This window comes from Rissa tridactyla, chromosome 14 (genome assembly GCF_028500815.1).
Source record: "Rissa tridactyla isolate bRisTri1 chromosome 14, bRisTri1.patW.cur.20221130, whole genome shotgun sequence".
NCBI lineage: Eukaryota > Metazoa > Chordata > Aves > Charadriiformes > Laridae > Rissa > Rissa tridactyla.
In genome coordinates, this window is record NC_071479.1 from 11,267,431 (window position 1) to 11,283,271 (window position 15,841).

A 15,841-nucleotide genomic window follows, 5' to 3' on the forward strand; every position below is an offset into this window, starting at 1 on the left:
CACCCAGCTTCAGATGACACCAGATCCAGCCGGGTGTCCTACCGGGGCCTGGTGGGGCTCCTCGTGCATCCGGGCATGGATTTCCCTCCCCACCTGCTGCCATGTGGGATTAGCTGCTGTTCGTCTTTCTTGGCTTTACCTGGAGTAACACCCTACACGTTCGCAGACTGGGGTTCAGTTCGTTATAACAGAGCCCCTACAGCACAAGGAGCATTTAGAGCTTCACAACCGAACATCCCAACCAGCTCCTATTGCCACAAGACCACGAGCCTGGAGTCAAGTGCCGCAGGGAAACAAGACGACGAGCTCTCACCCACAGAGGAACTGCCATGAACATGCACAAGGGACAGACAAGCACCGTCCCCCACTGCCTGTGGCTGCACGAAGGATGCCCACAGTGTGGGACTTCCAGGCCTCTGGGCACGGAAAAACAAGGTAAAATGTTAAATGCGGCTTATTTTCTGTGTCACAAGTCTCTCCCGCACTCGGATGCCCAGCAGCGCAGCCAGGGTTACAGGATGCTCCGGTGTTTTGAGTGTGGCCCTTTGGTACCTCAATTCCAGCTGCCGCAGTGCCCGCGGGCTGCGATAGAAGATTCAGCAGAGGAGGGGAAAGACTCCTTGGGCTGTGGAAACTCATTCTTTGCTTTGCAGAAAGCACATCTTCAGTAAGAGCCAGATTTCCCCAGCATATTCCTCCTGATGAGCAAAACCTACCCGGAAAGCAGGACTGAGGAACCCTGAATGCTGTTAAGTGGACACAGAATCCGACCCTGAAACCCATTGCCCAATCTTGTACCCAGCTTGGGGGCATGATGTTTAACCAACGGAGCTCAGGCATTATCCCATCCAACTGCCTCCTTGATCTCAGTGGTGCCAATAACTCTGAAGCTCACCAGACGAGGTACCCTCGGGGGCAGCCGCCGTGGTGTCGGGAAACGTGTATTTGTGCCATAATAAAGCAATCCCACCAGCGCCTGGGTAATCCACTTACTTTTCCTCCAGGACTAAACAGCTTGCCCTGAAGAACTGCTACGTCTCATCCATCTAAAGCATTCTTCATCCCACAATAAAATTATTCCACACAATTTTAGAGTCCCAAACAAGGGTACGTGGACCCTGGAGTCCTTCTCCCGCGTAAGCCAAAGGAGACGGCACGAACACTTGCTTTTGTGTAGGGTCTCGCTCATGGCAGCCAGTGGCGAGACGTTGCTTTAGCCACACAAAGAGACCCAGACAGCAACTGGAGCCAACTGCCCCCTCCCAAACCCTCCCGGGACTACAGATGGAGACGCAGCGAAAGGGAGACGGTGCCCGGCAGACGGGGGAGTTTCCTGCCTGCCCTTTCAGCGTGGGAAGGCTGACGCCAAGAGCGCTCGCCAAGGGGCAAGAAAAGAGCTGGTACCATCTGAAAGAGGAGACTGCTGTTTTTTATTAACCAGTGAAGTGGGCCCAGACACTCACGTATTGGAGGAAAAGCACCGTGGGGAGCAGGCTCAGTCCCAGAAGTTGTGGGGTGCACGGCCCCGGCTGCTGCTGAGCTGTCTCCATGTGGAAAAGGACACCCGTGTGGGGAAGCGGGCACGGCAAACCCCCAGAGCAGAGAAACTGCCCCGCGGGGTGCAGAGAGCTGGGCAGCACTCAGGAGTTGAGCACAGGCTCCGAGAAGTGACACAGGGGGAAAACAGGGACGCCCGTAGTCTAGTTGCAGTTCTTGGGCAGGCGATAGACACCGCCGGAGCAGATGAGTTGCTGGTCCTGGACCTTTTTCTGGAGGAAACCCTGCAGCTCTTGTATATCGATTTCTGTAACCACTGGGCCTGTCATCACAAACATCTTCAGCATGCTGTGGATCCTCTCCAAGGACAGGCTCTCGAGGTTGGTCAGCATGGCCTGGATGTACGTCCAGAACAGCTGCAGAGTGGGACACGAAGGAACAGTAAATCACACCGACATCTATACCATGAAGAAAAGGGGTGCTTTAGCAAGGATAGGATAAGGACTAGGATAGGATAAGAGCAGATGGCCTCAAGTTGTGCCAAGGGAGGTTTAGATTGGATATTAGGAAAAATTTTTACACTGAATGGGTTGTCAAGCATTGGAACAGGCTGCCCAGGGAAGTGGTGGAATCCCTGAAGGTATTTAAAAGATGGGCAGACATGGTGCTGAGGGACATGGTTCAGTGATGGTTTTTGTCAGAGTTAGGTTGATGGACTCGATGATCTGAAAGGTCCCTTCCGACCTAGGGAATTCTATGATTCTGTGATCCCATGTCCCAAAAGCAGAGCAGGGGCTGTGGCTGGCAGTAAGTTCTGCTCTCAGCCGTGAGCACGTGGTCTTTAAACAGGAAACACCCAAGAACAGCATCAGGTGCTGGGACACAGCTAGAAAGCAGGATTTGACGTGCAGTACGTGCGTGACCCTCAGTGGATAAACACCAGTACGACAACTGCGTGTTTCACAACGGTACAACACACACACCATGACACGCGGGTAGGAAAAGCACTGGAAGTGTCCAGGAACCACAACACAGAGAAGGCAAAGATCCAGCTGTTAGTGCTGGGTAAAGCCTTCTTGGCAGTCTAAGTGCCAAAAAGCGCTGCTTGGGTGAATCCAAATAAGTTATGACTGTTTTCAAACATGAAATCATGTCTCAGACTTCTTCTTTTTTTAAACTGAAAAAACATATTTAGAGATGTTGCCTGGCTCAGCAGCCGGGCCCTCTTCTGGAGGGAAAGCTGCGGTCCAGCACCTGCACCAGCGAGCATTGATCAACTGATACCAACTTCAGAAAACCTTCATGCTGGACTTAGCCATTTGCAGCGGAAAACACAAATCCAAAGTGCAAATTGAATCCACCATCTTAATCAGACTCCCCAAAACCAAAAGCACAGGATGTTTGCATTGTCCTGCGGGCTTCACAAGCAGCCAAGACACAGGGATGGGTACCTGAAGCTCTTCCTCCTTCTGGTCAGCCTGCGACGCCATGGCAGAGTCCCCCTCCTCGTCGCTGTCTATCAGAACGACCTTCTCCACCTGGTCCTTCTGCTCCTCCTCAATCACGGTGAAGGTGCCTTGGGGGTCTTCACGCAGGACACCCTGCTGCAGCCACAGAGTCATCTTACGCTTCAGCGACGTCACGGGCACCTTGAGCACTTCACTGAGCTCTGTCAGCGTCCACGTACCTGTGGACACCACGGATATCAGGGAAAAGCCCAGGACACCTGCCCACCTCCACTGCCAGGAGCAAGCAGCTGTGTGCAGCGACTGCCTAAAGCAGAGTGGGTGCCGAGCTGTGGCCCTGCTGGGTGCTCTCTCTGAGGAGCGGTGGAGACCTGGCTGAGCCCCATGGCAGATCCAAGCCCATGAACCAGGTCTTGGTCCTGTGCCAGAGCTCCCATAGCCTACAGCCACCCAAGCAACGCAGCTTCCCTCCCACCCACCCATGGGAAGCATGGGGACATGGGAGGTAACGCTGAGTCTCCGCCCCGGGACTCACTCTTGGTCTGGAAGTGCAGGATGATGGCAGCATGCACAGGAGAGACGGACAGGGAGAGCGTGCGATCTGCCAGCTCCACGTCCAAGCTCACCAGGCCCAGGTGGTACTTCCAGTTCAGGGTCCTCATGGCCTGGAAAAGGGAGAAGCAGGTTCTAACACAAACCATGAAATGCTGCATTATTGCAAACACCCCTCTACCATCACGGCCTCTGCCACACACGAAAGACACCTCATGAGTCACCCAGCACTGCCACCACCCAGCCGTCCCCTATCCCCTCATGGGAAACATCCTCTTTGGCATAAGTTGTTGTTCAGCCCTCGCCCAAGGTCAATGCCCCTCTCCTGCTCGAATGCCAGTCACTCAGCTCTCTGGTAGGGTAAGCACAGGCTGAAGAAACACTGGAAGACCAACTGGGCCACTCCAGACAAACTCTTACCAGAAAATAAATGCTCATCTGGGGCAGAATTTCCTCAGAAGAGATGGAATACTCTTCTGATACTGACGTGAAAAGAGCACTGCTTGCTTTGAAGGCTGAGGATGCTCAAAGAGGCTGCTCCCTCCCCGCATCCTCTCCTGCATCCTCTCCTAACTTATTTTTTGCAGGCAGAGAAATCAGATGGCACCAACATCTGGCATATAGCTACAGCAGGAGAAGAAACAGGACCTAGAGCTGTGAGGTTCCCAGACTCATGGCATGTACCACCTGGTGTACAATAACCAGTTCAAGTAAGGATATAGAAAACCAAGCCTGAAGCGGAGTCAGAGCACAAGTAGGCAGGCAAAGAGGAACATCTGCATGAGACACCAAATTGAGTTCAGGTTGGCTGCAAAGAACCACGTGTGTGTGCACAGACACCACACTGGCATGACAGCTAGATCGGAACCATCCAGATGTGTGCTCTGCACTCCACCAGATAAGAAGCTGCAAGATGAGAAAGCCAAGACCAGAGCTCTGGACGTGACCTGGATCTCTCCTTGACTTCCAGACAGATGCTCCTGGTTCCAACCCATTCTGTATGTGCAGCACAAGATGCACCTCAGCCTCCTCTATTTGACTAACTGCCATGATCAAGTGCCTGGGGAACAGAAGAATACTGCATGGTTGCTTACGTTCGCTCTGTATGCCTCCCTTCCACCTTCCCGTGCTGTTTATAAAGGCACGGATTCGGTCTTTATCCGAGCCACAGTCAAACTGACCAAAAACGCTTGCACCCGAACTGCCTAACGTGGAGTTCAGGGACCCTCCAGAAACGAATGGAACAACCCAGGAGACCACAGACAGAAGACAAAGCAGCATTCGCCTAACCCCAGACAAACAGTGAATTTTAAAATAAAACCAGGTTAAAAGAGCTTCTTTTCAAGAGGACAAACGGGGGAGGAGAGTGCCAGAAGAAGAGAGGCCCAACAGGGACAGGATGTCACTCTTACTACTACAGAACTTCGGCGAACAAGCTTAGACCAGACTTAGGATGCCCAAGAACTTCCACCTCAATATCCATTTAACTAACGAACACCGGCATGTTTTAGAAAACTCTCTTCCCCAACTGCAATTACTACGACGATCCAGGCACCCTATACAGAGATAAACCCTTCTTTCGGCAATAGCTAAGGGAGCACAGCTTCTAAACCCAATTCAAAGCTGAAGGACTTTGGAATTCCACCGAAACAGCATGGGAGTACTAACAGCTATAATTTAAGAGATGTTAAAGGGGACTTGGCAAAAGCCATGCTATATAACAAAGTCTGAACAGCATACACCTTGCTGAAGGAGGGTTAAGGCTGCCTCACCTTTAATTTTTCATACTTCTTGGAATAGGCTTCCATGGCTTCCTTGACCTGCTCTGGAAGCTCTAGCTTCTCCTCTTTCAGCGGTGGCCAGAACTCACTCGACAGGATAACGGCAACAAGGCTGAACGGTGGCCTCTCCTCCTCTGGGAGTTTCTCTTCCTCATCACGAATGTTGGCATTAATCCGTCGCGAGTCAGCCATATCCTGGAAAAGGCAGAGGAAGCTAAGGCAGCTCCTTCTCTTCCAAGTCACTGCTAACCCTTAGCAAAGGAGAAGCTTAAACAAGGTGACTAGGGTTGTCTCCAAATGATGATGAGGACGTTGGAAAGGACACGATCACGTGTGTGCACTAGAAATTCTGTTATATACTCAGAAACATCTGTGGGGAGGTTGAGGAAAGGCTTACAACGCAACATTAGCCTATACCAGTGTCCCTCCAGACCTGTGTTCTTCCCACAGTGCTCCAAGTGAATTAAACTCCAGACTCCCAAGCCTAGAGGAGCTGGAAGAGCCCAGCTCTTCGGTGCCAGAATACTGCAGGAGGGGCAGGACAGCCAACAGCACCAGAGCAACCATCCCTCAGAGTCGATAACCCAGCCCACAGGGCTTAAAAAACAGACACGATTTGGAATGCACGTCTGCCTGTCACAGATCAGGCCCCTCACCAGGATTTTGGGAACCCCACTTTCCTAAAAGACCCTTTTTGGATCACCCCTCAAGTGCCTCCCCTTCCCTAATGAGCTCAATCACCCAAGGACTTGAATATTAAAAAAAAAAAAAAAAAAAAAAAAAAAAGTTACTTTTAACATGACTTCACAATAGTGCATCTGAGCTTCTCCAAACCGCAGCTTCAGCAGCTCCACGTTGCGGATTTCCCTGATACGAGAAACAACAGATCAGGCACAGGTCCCTCAGACGGACGAGCCTGGCTTGGCCCCCACCCTCTGCAACACAGCCAAGAAAGGGAGTCCCTGGCACAAGGCTGCTTTTCCTGGGAAGCTTTGCATTATCTGAGCAGGATATTTCCCAGCATCTAAGTGAGGAACAGTCACTTCCTCTGTAGGCCAGCAGCTTCTTGAAGACCTCCCCGTCCCTTTTATTTGGAGGACCGTGGCACCTAGCCATCCCCCTCGACACGGTGCAAGCTCAGCATTTGGCGAGCCACTTGCCTGAGACCGCCCGTCCCAGGGGTGGCTGGCACCAGCTGCATTTCACAGAAAGGAGAGAACCACTGCAACTCTTGAATCAAGAGACTCAGTTGGGTTGCAACCGGGGTTTCCTGATGCTTCACCCCTTTTTTCTTACTTTGACACCTTCTGCTGACCCTAAGCAGCCTGTGCAGGTTGTGAGGGCCACCAGAACATGTGGGATAGAGCTAAGAGGGTGACGGTGCCTCCAATTTCCTGCATTCTGCCCTATTAGTGCAAGCCAAGGGCAGGACTGAGCAGGATGCAGCCCGAGAAGAGGCGAGAGCATGAAATTCTAGATGCAAACCCAAAGCTGCAGATGAAATGGTCAAAGACATTCCTGGCTCCAGAAACAGCCGCTCATAGTAACCCAGTCTGAAGGTGATTTTACCATGGAAAGCCCTGGGGCTGGGCACTGGGACCCCACCTCTCAGCGCTGTAGTTGAACTGATGTAGCAGGCGGTCAGCCAGAAGCGTGCGGTATTCGTTGATGAACAGATCCTTGCTGCCGTAGATGCTCACCAGCAGGCTGATGATGTCCGAGGACCGACGCTTGGAACTCGATTTTCCTAGTGAAATCCAGCAGACGACAGTGTGAGATTGTTAACAGAGTCCTGGCCCAGCCCAGCCCAGCTCTCAAGAACAAGCAGATGAGCTGTTCCAGACTACAGCCCGCCGGGGAATACAGCAGGCTCCTGGGACCTCTGGTCTTGGCATCTAACCTGGATCTGCATCAACCGGGTCAGGAACCCAGTCCCCTGGTTCTGAGATGTCATCGTCACTCTCCTGGCCGTTCTCCAGGGTCACTGGGTCAGCTTTCGAGAGCTCGTTTGCAAGATCACCAGAGCCTTCAGCATCCCCTGTGAGACCGGCCACAATCTGCCGCACCGTGTCTTCCCGGGTCCTGCCAACAGGCAAGAGAAACAGAGCAAGTGAAGGGAAGGGGAGGGAAAGGGGACGCGTAAGACTGACCCCACAAGCCTCTTACCTCAGATACTTCCTGATGGGCTCACAGGCGACCTCCAGGATGACCATGGAGGGGTCGAGCTCCCGCAAGGCCTTGATGGCTGAGATATACAGAGTGATGATGTCGGATGTGTTGACTCCTAGAGGAGAGGGGCAGAGGGAGTCAGAGTCACAGAGCACAAACTAACGGCTGGGATATAAGGACCTTGGATCCTCCAAGCCCCTCTGTTCAATCCGTGGAGGCGGAGGGCTTGCTGCCCTACTGCTCCAGCCAAGGGCAGAGATCAGATCCGTACGGCTGAGAAACCAGTCCCAATCGTGAACACAGGCTCCGAGACTACCAGAAACCAGCTGAGTCCTGACTGTGCATTAGGTCAGACCACACGCAGCACAAAAGCCTTTTTCCAACTGGACCAAAGCTAAACTACTAGCTCAGCTCCTCACCATGCTGCAAAAAGGAGGCAAGAAGGGGCTGGGATATAATCAGCTACTGCCGCCCATGCACACTTCAACACAGAGAGCACGCGATGCACACAGCCTGGTTGCCTCTCACTCATCAAACATGGAACCAGACGATGGCTCCCAGTAGATCCCCACTCATGCCCAGGCTCCTTACAGTGTTATGACATACGTGAGGATGAAAAACCCACCAGGATGCAGAAGTCGCATTTCCAGAGCGCTCTTCAGGGAGCTGAGCAGCTGCTGCCTCTGATTAGTCCTTTCGAGGCAGAACTTGAGGTCCTCCACAGCAGGCTTTGACTCTGGGAAATCTATAAAGCAAGCAGTGATTAGAAACAGTGCCATGCTCCATGGGAAGGCAAGAGGAGACAGCATGGTGCATCAGGAGAGGAAGACAGATCTATCGTTGATCCAGTCCAAGTCCAAGGATTTGAAGGATTTGGGTCTCTTCAGTCTGGAAAAAAGACGACTCGGGGATCTTTATCAATGCTTATCAATACTGAAAGGGGGGGTGTCAGGAGGATGGGGCCAGGCTCTTCTCAGTGGTGCCCAGGGACAGGACAAGGGGTAACGGGCACAAAGTTGAGCATGGGAAGTTCCACCTAAACATGAGGAGGAACTTCTTTGCTGTGAGGGTGGCAGAGCCCTGGCACAGGCTGCCCAGAGAGGTGGGGGAGTCTCCGTCTCTGGAGACATTCCAACCCCGCCTGGACGCGTTCCTGTGCCACCTGCTCTGGGTGACCCTGCTCTGGCAGGGGGTTGGGCTGGGTGATCTCCAGAGGTCCCTGCCAACCCCTGGCCATTCTGTGATTCTGTGAGTGAATGAACACTGAATGGGTCACACCTACCTCGAATGATGCTGAAGAGCTCTTCGATGCGCATGCTGGCGTAGATGCGGTAGAAGAACCTTTGGACATGGCACCGCCAGCGCTTCAAGGTGCTGCTAGCTTCTGGAGAGGAGCGCGCCAAGGGACCATCTTGCAGAAACACCCTGCTGAGCCAGCCAATCACTTTCTCAATCCACTGCACAAGGAGAGGGAGAGCGGAGGGATGGTGAACACCACAGGCTGGATGCACAGCCGTGTCCCACACTGACCCATCACCAGGCAGCTACCACAGCGGGCAGAGATGGACAACTAGCCAAGGACAGCACCAACTCCAGCTGCTCTCCAAATGCACCCTGGCCTGGGTTATAGTTGGGGAAAGCCCAGCTGGAAGAATAGGAACTTTAATTAAAATACAGGATATCGACTATGCAGATGTGTACGGGAAGGTAAGGGGTGACTGAGGACTGCGCATAGGCGCTGGGCTCCAAAAAGGCCAGGGTATATTCAAAAACTTGCAGACGATTCTATTCTTGCAGAATTCCATTCCAGTCTATACTTGCAGAACTATTCTCTTCATGAGAATATGAGCAAATTGTGCATCACACCACCCTTGGCCCAAAGTTCCTACAATTCCTGAAAGCAATGAAGAGCAAGCAAGCCATCCCAAGGACCCACAGACAACCAACCAAACTCGGGCACCCGAAACCAAGACTTCAAATACCAGCCTAGTCACTGAATAGTAAAATCAAAACCTGAACAGAGAGCATCAGAAGGCTATTTTTTTTATATTTGAGATTTGGTTTTCTACCAAGAAGTGTGTAATTATGAAATTTCAAAGGTACTCAACTCCAACATCCAGATTCAAAATAAATGCTTTTCTTTAATTTCCCCTTTAAGGTGGCAAGTACATGGTACTTCCTGGGACAGTATTTCGGTATTAATAGCTACTAGATATTAATATTTTTTGACAACCAGATTCTGACAGCCTGAAACAAAAAACACTAAGTCAAGGTCTGGTTTGCTGACGTTAATTTTTAATTATCTGCTCGACTGAGGAAACACAGAAGAAACGCACAAGTTCTGCCAATGGCAAGGCAGGATGAACCTGAGAACTACGGAACACCTGGGCATCGATCTGGGCAAAACCGTGGAAAAGCTGATAAAGAACTCTAAAGGATGAAAGGAAAGGACTATAAAATCGAGTTGCTTTGCATCAGTTAAGGAATACAATGATTAGCAAACCAACCCATTTTTCCCCATGAGTTTATCTTCTCCGAGTGCTCCTGTTGCAGCCTGATTACCAACCCACACTCCAGGCTGCTGCTGCTGGGTCTGAAAGGGGGGTTTGCTGCTAACACTTGTACTTTTAGCACGCTGTTTCTCAGACTGCTATTTTAACTTTAGCAAGCTGTTTCTCAGACCTCCGTTTTACCTTTAGCTTGCCAGCCCTGTGCTTTTTTACCATAAGATCATCTCATCCACATTCCGACCTGCTCCAATATTCTATGGCCAAACACGCTGCCCCTTCCGAAGACGTGGGAGCAAAGGGACTTTCTGCAACGCCTGAGACGTGGAATGCGGTTGTATTTTCTCTGGTGCCCTTAAAATGTCCTTAAACAATCTCCAGGTCATCCAAGAGCATTTCACACTAGGTCCAATAAAGAAAGTGTTGCACAGCAACTAAAGGAAAGTAAATATAAAATGACTGCTGATGTTTGCAGACAACAAAAAAGGCCAGCGTGGCAAACAGCAAGGGAACCAGGGCAACCAGAGAGAGCAGTGGGGTTTGCATGGCAACCTGACTTCACACATTGTTCTTCAACACAGGCAAAGGCAAGGTCACGCATCGAGGAACAAAGAGTGCCGGGCAAGCCTGCAGAGCCAGGACTGTATCCTGGAAGAGCCATAACACAGAAAAGAATTTAATTTTAAGGTCACACTGGGTAAACAGCCCAACACAAACTCGGTTTAAGGTAGCAGGAAACCAACTGGGTAGGTGCAAGGAAGGCTTTTAATTCTGTACATGGCCCACTGGTGAGATCAATACCCGAGTATCACCTCCCATCCTCGCTTCCTATTTTCAAGGGGTGCTGAAAAAATCGGAAAGAGGAGAGAGAACATCCACACAAGTTCTAATTATGGGCCCACCTACCCAGAGGGAGGGTCCTCTGCAGCCTAGGTGGCACTACATGTTCCTACGTTACTATGGACGTCACCAGGTGAAATGCAACGGCCCATTATGCACAGGTCAGAGCAAACCTTCCCCTCTAGCATAAATCAAAATGGGGAGTTTTAACCACCTCTTCTGCCAGGGATGGTGGGGGTGACAGCCCTGGCCCAGGTGTTTTCAGGTGGAATCCGCCTTTCGGCTGAGCCGCTAAACCAGTAAGAGGAGCAGCTGCACATCCCTGAAGGAAGGGCCCCGGCTGCCGCACGCCAGCCTTACCTCCTGGAACTCATTCAGGAAGGAGTGCTCGTATTCCCCCCTGCACCGCTGCTCCATCCGCTCCTCGATCATCCTGTGGAGGATGGTCGTGACAGCATCGGCGCTCACTCTCTCCAGCAAATTCAGCCGGCGGCTGCAGACACAGACAGTGACCCAATTCAGAGTGTATGCAAGCAAAGGTACGAGCAAATGAGGAAAATCTAAGTACCTGAAGGCACCTTCCTCCCTGCATGCTCCACAGACGCAGGCCTAGCTCTTAGTTTAAATGCTCTGGTAGCCTGCACAGATGTGCTACATGTATAACACATGACACTACTGCTATCCCATCTTCCCTAGGAACATTATTTTCTAGCCATCAAAAGCTTTTCATTTAGAAGAGTTTGCTGCTTGGCGGGCAGACGGCCTCAGAGCATGAGGAAGCCAGCCTCGTACGCAGGGAGAGGAACTTTCTATCTAAAGATCTGCTTTAGTTCAGCCACCAGCTGGCAACCAGCTGCAGGAACCCCGTGTCAAGTTCTCTACCCAGAACCGTGACACAGCCTGACCTCACGCGTAGCTCCTCCCATTTTCAAATATCAAGAAAACCTGCTGCTGCTCCCCATCCGGACCATCTGAGTGACAGCCACCACCCCGTACCCTACGTACAGAATGTCATTGAGCTGCTGAAACTGCTCCATGGCTTTGGGGCACCAGCACTGCTCTCTCTTGCTGCTGCAGCCCGGGCACAGCGGGCTCTCTCCTCCGCCCTCCTCCGTGTCACTCTCCTGCTCCGTCTCACTCATGCTGCTCTCGCACTCGTTCATTCCATCTTCTCCTTTCTTCCACTGCCGCATGTATATCCTGAAAGTGCGGCTGTAGAACTGCTGGATCATTTCCTGGAAGGACTTGGTAGTGGAGAAGAACAGGATAGCTTTGAACATGGTGTAGACCTTTTCTTGCAGCATCTGAGCGCCTGTCCCCAGCAGCAAGCCCGCCTTGGTCCACCTCTCCAGAAGTTCCAGGCTGTTCAGGTAGGGGTCCAGGCGACACTTGAGAAGACAAAACGCGTCCAGCAGGAGCGAGGAGCACTGGGGCTCCTCGGCCGTGTTTTCATACTGGCCGATGCAGTTCCAGAACTCAGGGGCTATATTGGCCTGCAGGTCCGTCTGCAGCACCTCGATGAACCACTCCTCCACGACGGAGTGCAAGTCGTAACACCGCAGCACCTCCAGGGCTGCCCGCAGCTCGGCGTCCTTCAGCGGCCCCACGGCATCGGACCTCGGTGCCACCTGAAAAGCGGAGGGGACACCGAGTTAAGCAGGCACAGCCCTCTCCGGGAGGATCTGCCGCAGGAGACCGCTCCTCCCAAAAAGCGGGGTCCCAACTCTGCTGTCAAACAGCAGACACCGATCCTCCACGGAGACCTGCTGGGGTCCTGGCCCACTGCTAGAAGCCAAGTGCCACCTCCCAGGCCCAACACCGGCCACCGCTCTCCCTGTTGGGGGCTGCTGCAGGACACACGTGCTGGTGGGGAGTGTCACGAGCCACCCTCGGGTCCCCGAAAAGCCATATTTTGGGGCAAAAACCTTCCTCAGCCCATGTTAGCTCCCTCGGGGAGCGAGCAGGGAGCGGAGCCGCAGCATGGACAGGGGAAGCAGCCCATTTTTTTGGCACGTAGGCTTTGCGGCTGGCGATGGGGGACGGCTGGACGCCCATGGCCTTTGCACAACGCCCCCCCGAGCCGCCGCCCCCCCGACCCCGGCTTCCCCTTCCCCAGCCGCCAGCTCCAGTCGTTCCCCCCCACCCCAACCCCCGAAAACTGGACCCGGGAGCGGAGGGGACGCGGCTGGGGCCACCTCAGCCACCCCGCGGCCGGCGGAGCTGGAGTCGGGGCCGGCCCCGGCAGGGCCCGGAGACCCGAGGGCGGCGGCGTGAGGCGAGCGGGGAGCGGCGCCGCCTCCCCCGCGGCCGTGCCCGGCCTCCCGCCCCCCCCGGCTCCCCCCCGCTCACCAGCCCCAGGGCGGCGGGCGGCACCAGGGCGGTGCTCAGCGTGTGCCAGGCGGCCGAGAGCCCCGCGCCCGCCGGCGGCTCCATGCGGGCCGGGCCGCAGGAAGAGGCGGGGCGCGGCGGGCCGTTGGGCCGGGGCGATGAGCGGGCCGGGGCCGGCGCTGCGGGGGTACAACGCGGAGCTGCAGGAGGGTGAGCGGGGCCAGGGCAGGGGCCGGCGGTGGGGCCGGGGCCGGGGCCGGGGCTGACGGCTGGGTCCGTGCAGCGCTGGCGGAGCTGCGGGCCCGGCGGGAGGAGCTGAGCGGGCGGATCCGGGAGGAGGAGGCGGAGCGCGGGCGGCTGCAGGGCCGCCTCTGGGCGCTCACCCAGCGCCTGGCCCGCACCAGTGAGAGCCTGGCCCGCAACCTGGCCGCCCGCGGCGAGCTCGACAGGACCATCGCCGAGACGGAGGCGGCCTACGGCAAGGTAACCCCGGCTCGGGTCCCCCCACGGCGGGGTGACCCCGGCCCGGAGCACCTCCACAGCGGGGTGACCCCGGCCCGGGTCCCCCCACGGCAGGGTGACCGTGTCCTGGGCCCCCCCATGGCAAGGTAACCCCGTCCGGGCCCCCCCACGGCAGGATGACCCCGGACGGGGCCGCCCGGGGGTCAGGGCACCCGGCCCAGGCGGCCCCCGCTAACGGGAGGCCGGGGTTTGGGCTGGGGGAAAGCACGTTGTCAAAACACACCAAAAAAACCTATAATTCGCGGTGGAAAAAAAGAAGGAAAGCAGAGCCAAGGCGTTGACCCAGAAGACCATGAATTCATGCAGGTAACGACAAACTGTGATGCTACCAGACGCTTTTTTCCCCCCCAGCTTTCAAATGTAATTTCTTCCATCTTTAATGGAATAATATCATTAAAAGAGTAGAAGTGTTGGACCCGTAAAGGGTGCAAGGGCCGTTATTTACTGTTGGCAGTAAATGGTGCTGGGGTGGCTCTGCCCTTCCTCCATTCTCATGTTTGGAAACTGCCAGGCAGGGACGGCTTGATCCCGCGTATGGGGTAACAGCGGAATTCTCTTCTGAATTAAAAAAATGAAAGGATCCTTCTAGCCCTGCTTTCAGATAAGCAATGATCTTCCGTTACCACGTGGTAATAAGGAGCCCTTTGGTCCAAAAGCGCCCCTTCCCCTATTAGCTGCTGCCCAAATTCTCCTTTTCCCCCCCTTTTTTTTTTTTTTTTTTTTTTGTGATCAGCTACTCGGTGTCAGTTCCTCTTCATCTCCCAACATCAGTACTTTTATTGACAATTATTTTTTAAGATGAGGCTGGAGCTGTTTTCTCCTCCTACTTCAAGACCTGATGGTTTGGGGTGAAGGGGAGGAACTCACATAAAAATTTAACAACTTAAGAGTTGTGTTGTAAAGCTACTCAAACAAACAGCTCCTTTTAAAAGTAAACGTTGCAACCCCCCCAGCCTACAAATGGATTCACGTTTATTGAAATTAAGAGACACCCACAGCAGGTAAAAAGCAGAGGTGTTAGGAGGGGAAATGCAGATGTCCTGCCCCCAGAAACCAGTGACAAAGTTCCTTTACCTGTGGATGTACGTCTCCTGTCTGTAATGGCACTCCTCGCCCCCCCCAGGACTCCACCTCCTCCCACGGACAAAGTGGCAAGATCCCGCCAACACCTTCTACTTGCGCCTCATCCTGCGTGGCGCTTACCTTCATCTCTTCTCTGACCACTTGGCGATTTCCACAAATTCATAGGAACGTAAATGATCTTTGGGGCTACAACGCTGCTGTCGCGCTTTGTTACAAACGTCCACCGTGTTAACACTTTAAAATGGCGAGATGGACAGGCAGCGAGATCTCCTAACCCCGTGGTAGCTTTGCTTCCTAGAGCACAGTGAGTGGGAACGTTAGATTGTGTACAATATAAGCTGAAAATAGGAGAAAATTAATAAAAGGAAAGATTTAGTCTGACCTAAGGTCATTGTGGAGTGGAGTTAGTCTTGAAGCAAGAAACTTAAAGTGGGCAGTTTTAACTGGAAGACAGTTGAAACTGGGTCAGCTGAGCACAGGTTAATACTGATCTAAAAAGCCCAGGTATCAACATCTCCCTTAAAAAAAACAAAACAAAACAAAAAACCCAAAACAACCCCAAAAACCAGGAGTTCACTCCACAGCCTGCTTCAGGAAGTTCTCTGCCTCATGCTCCAAGACAGAGAAATCGCTTAAGCTGTTCCATATTCAGAATGTGGGCACGAACCAGAGAAATTCCTCCAGATATTCCCCGCGGTGAGACAGGACGATAACGTCACCGAGAATTAGATACTGTAAGGGCTGCAGAATCCCTCTTGCTGCAAGGTAGATTCAAAGGGAACTCACGAGAGAAACAGTTTATGTAAAAATAAGCTATTTTTATTTATTTCTTTCCCAGATTCTGGAGAGTTCTCAGATATTGCTAGATGTCCTGAAGGGAGAAATTGGGAATGCTGGTAAAGCCAGTGAGCCGCAAAGCACTTCAAAAGAAAAAGAAAAAGAAGCACGTGGAGACAAGCATTCCTAAACTTGTCCTTCAACCTGGAAAGGCCTGTTGTTCTGGGACAGCTGCTGTTCTGGTACAAGGATGCCACATTTAATAAAAGTCTTTGTTTTGCAGAAGTACATTTTCCTTTCAGATGCACTTTGGTATTAG

The 15,841-nt window shown here is 53.0% G+C and overlaps 2 protein-coding genes across 5 annotated transcripts; one reads left to right on the forward strand and one right to left on the reverse strand.

Moving 5' to 3' along the window:
* Positions 1-1,416: 1,416 nt before the first annotated feature.
* ANAPC2 (anaphase promoting complex subunit 2) lies at positions 1,417-13,288 on the reverse strand. The gene is made up of 13 exons (XM_054220707.1): positions 13,162-13,288; positions 11,818-12,440; positions 11,173-11,305; positions 8,748-8,922; positions 8,091-8,210; positions 7,463-7,580; positions 7,197-7,378; positions 6,902-7,043; positions 6,088-6,163; positions 5,288-5,491; positions 3,499-3,628; positions 2,949-3,184; positions 1,417-1,913 (listed from the first exon to the last, which is right to left on the reverse strand). Exons 1-13 carry the CDS (start codon positions 13,243-13,245, stop codon positions 1,701-1,703), a joined length of 2,436 nt encoding a protein of 811 aa, XP_054076682.1. The 5' UTR covers positions 13,246-13,288; the 3' UTR covers positions 1,417-1,700.
* Positions 13,221-15,807, forward strand: SSNA1 (SS nuclear autoantigen 1). 4 transcript variants are annotated; one of them, XM_054220708.1, is made up of 4 exons: positions 13,221-13,350; positions 13,424-13,686; positions 13,749-13,968; positions 15,584-15,807. In XM_054220708.1, the coding sequence occupies exons 1-3, from the start codon at positions 13,299-13,301 to the stop codon at positions 13,941-13,943; spliced, it is 510 nt and encodes a 169-aa protein (XP_054076683.1). In that variant the 5' UTR covers positions 13,221-13,298; the 3' UTR covers positions 13,944-13,968; positions 15,584-15,807. The 4 variants fall into 4 exon arrangements, 2 of the variants coding, with proteins under 2 accessions (XP_054076683.1, XP_054076684.1); XR_008469286.1 differs by having other exon boundaries at positions 13,424-13,968; XM_054220709.1 differs by lacking the exon at positions 13,749-13,968 and having other exon boundaries at positions 13,424-13,623.
* The last annotated feature ends 34 nt before the right edge of the window (positions 15,808-15,841 follow it).

Coding starts and splice junctions, on each gene's coding strand:
- ANAPC2 (XM_054220707.1), bottom strand. CDS start 13,245: ATGGAGCCGCCGGCGGGCGCGGGGCTCTCGGCCGCCTGGCACACGCTG. Junction 8,923..11,172: donor TCCTGAATGAGTTCCAGGAG/GTAAGGCTGGCG, acceptor CTCCTTGTGCAG/TGGATTGAGAAAGTGATTGG. Junction 3,629..5,287: donor AGAAGTATGAAAAATTAAAG/GTGAGGCAGCCT, acceptor TCCCTTTTCCAG/GCCATGAGGACCCTGAACTG.
- SSNA1 (XM_054220708.1), top strand. CDS start 13,299: ATGAGCGGGCCGGGGCCGGCGCTGCGGGGGTACAACGCGGAGCTGCAG. Junction 13,351..13,423: donor CAACGCGGAGCTGCAGGAGG/GTGAGCGGGGCC, acceptor GGGTCCGTGCAG/CGCTGGCGGAGCTGCGGGCC. Junction 13,687..13,748: donor CGGAGCACCTCCACAGCGGG/GTGACCCCGGCC, acceptor CCCCATGGCAAG/GTAACCCCGTCCGGGCCCCC.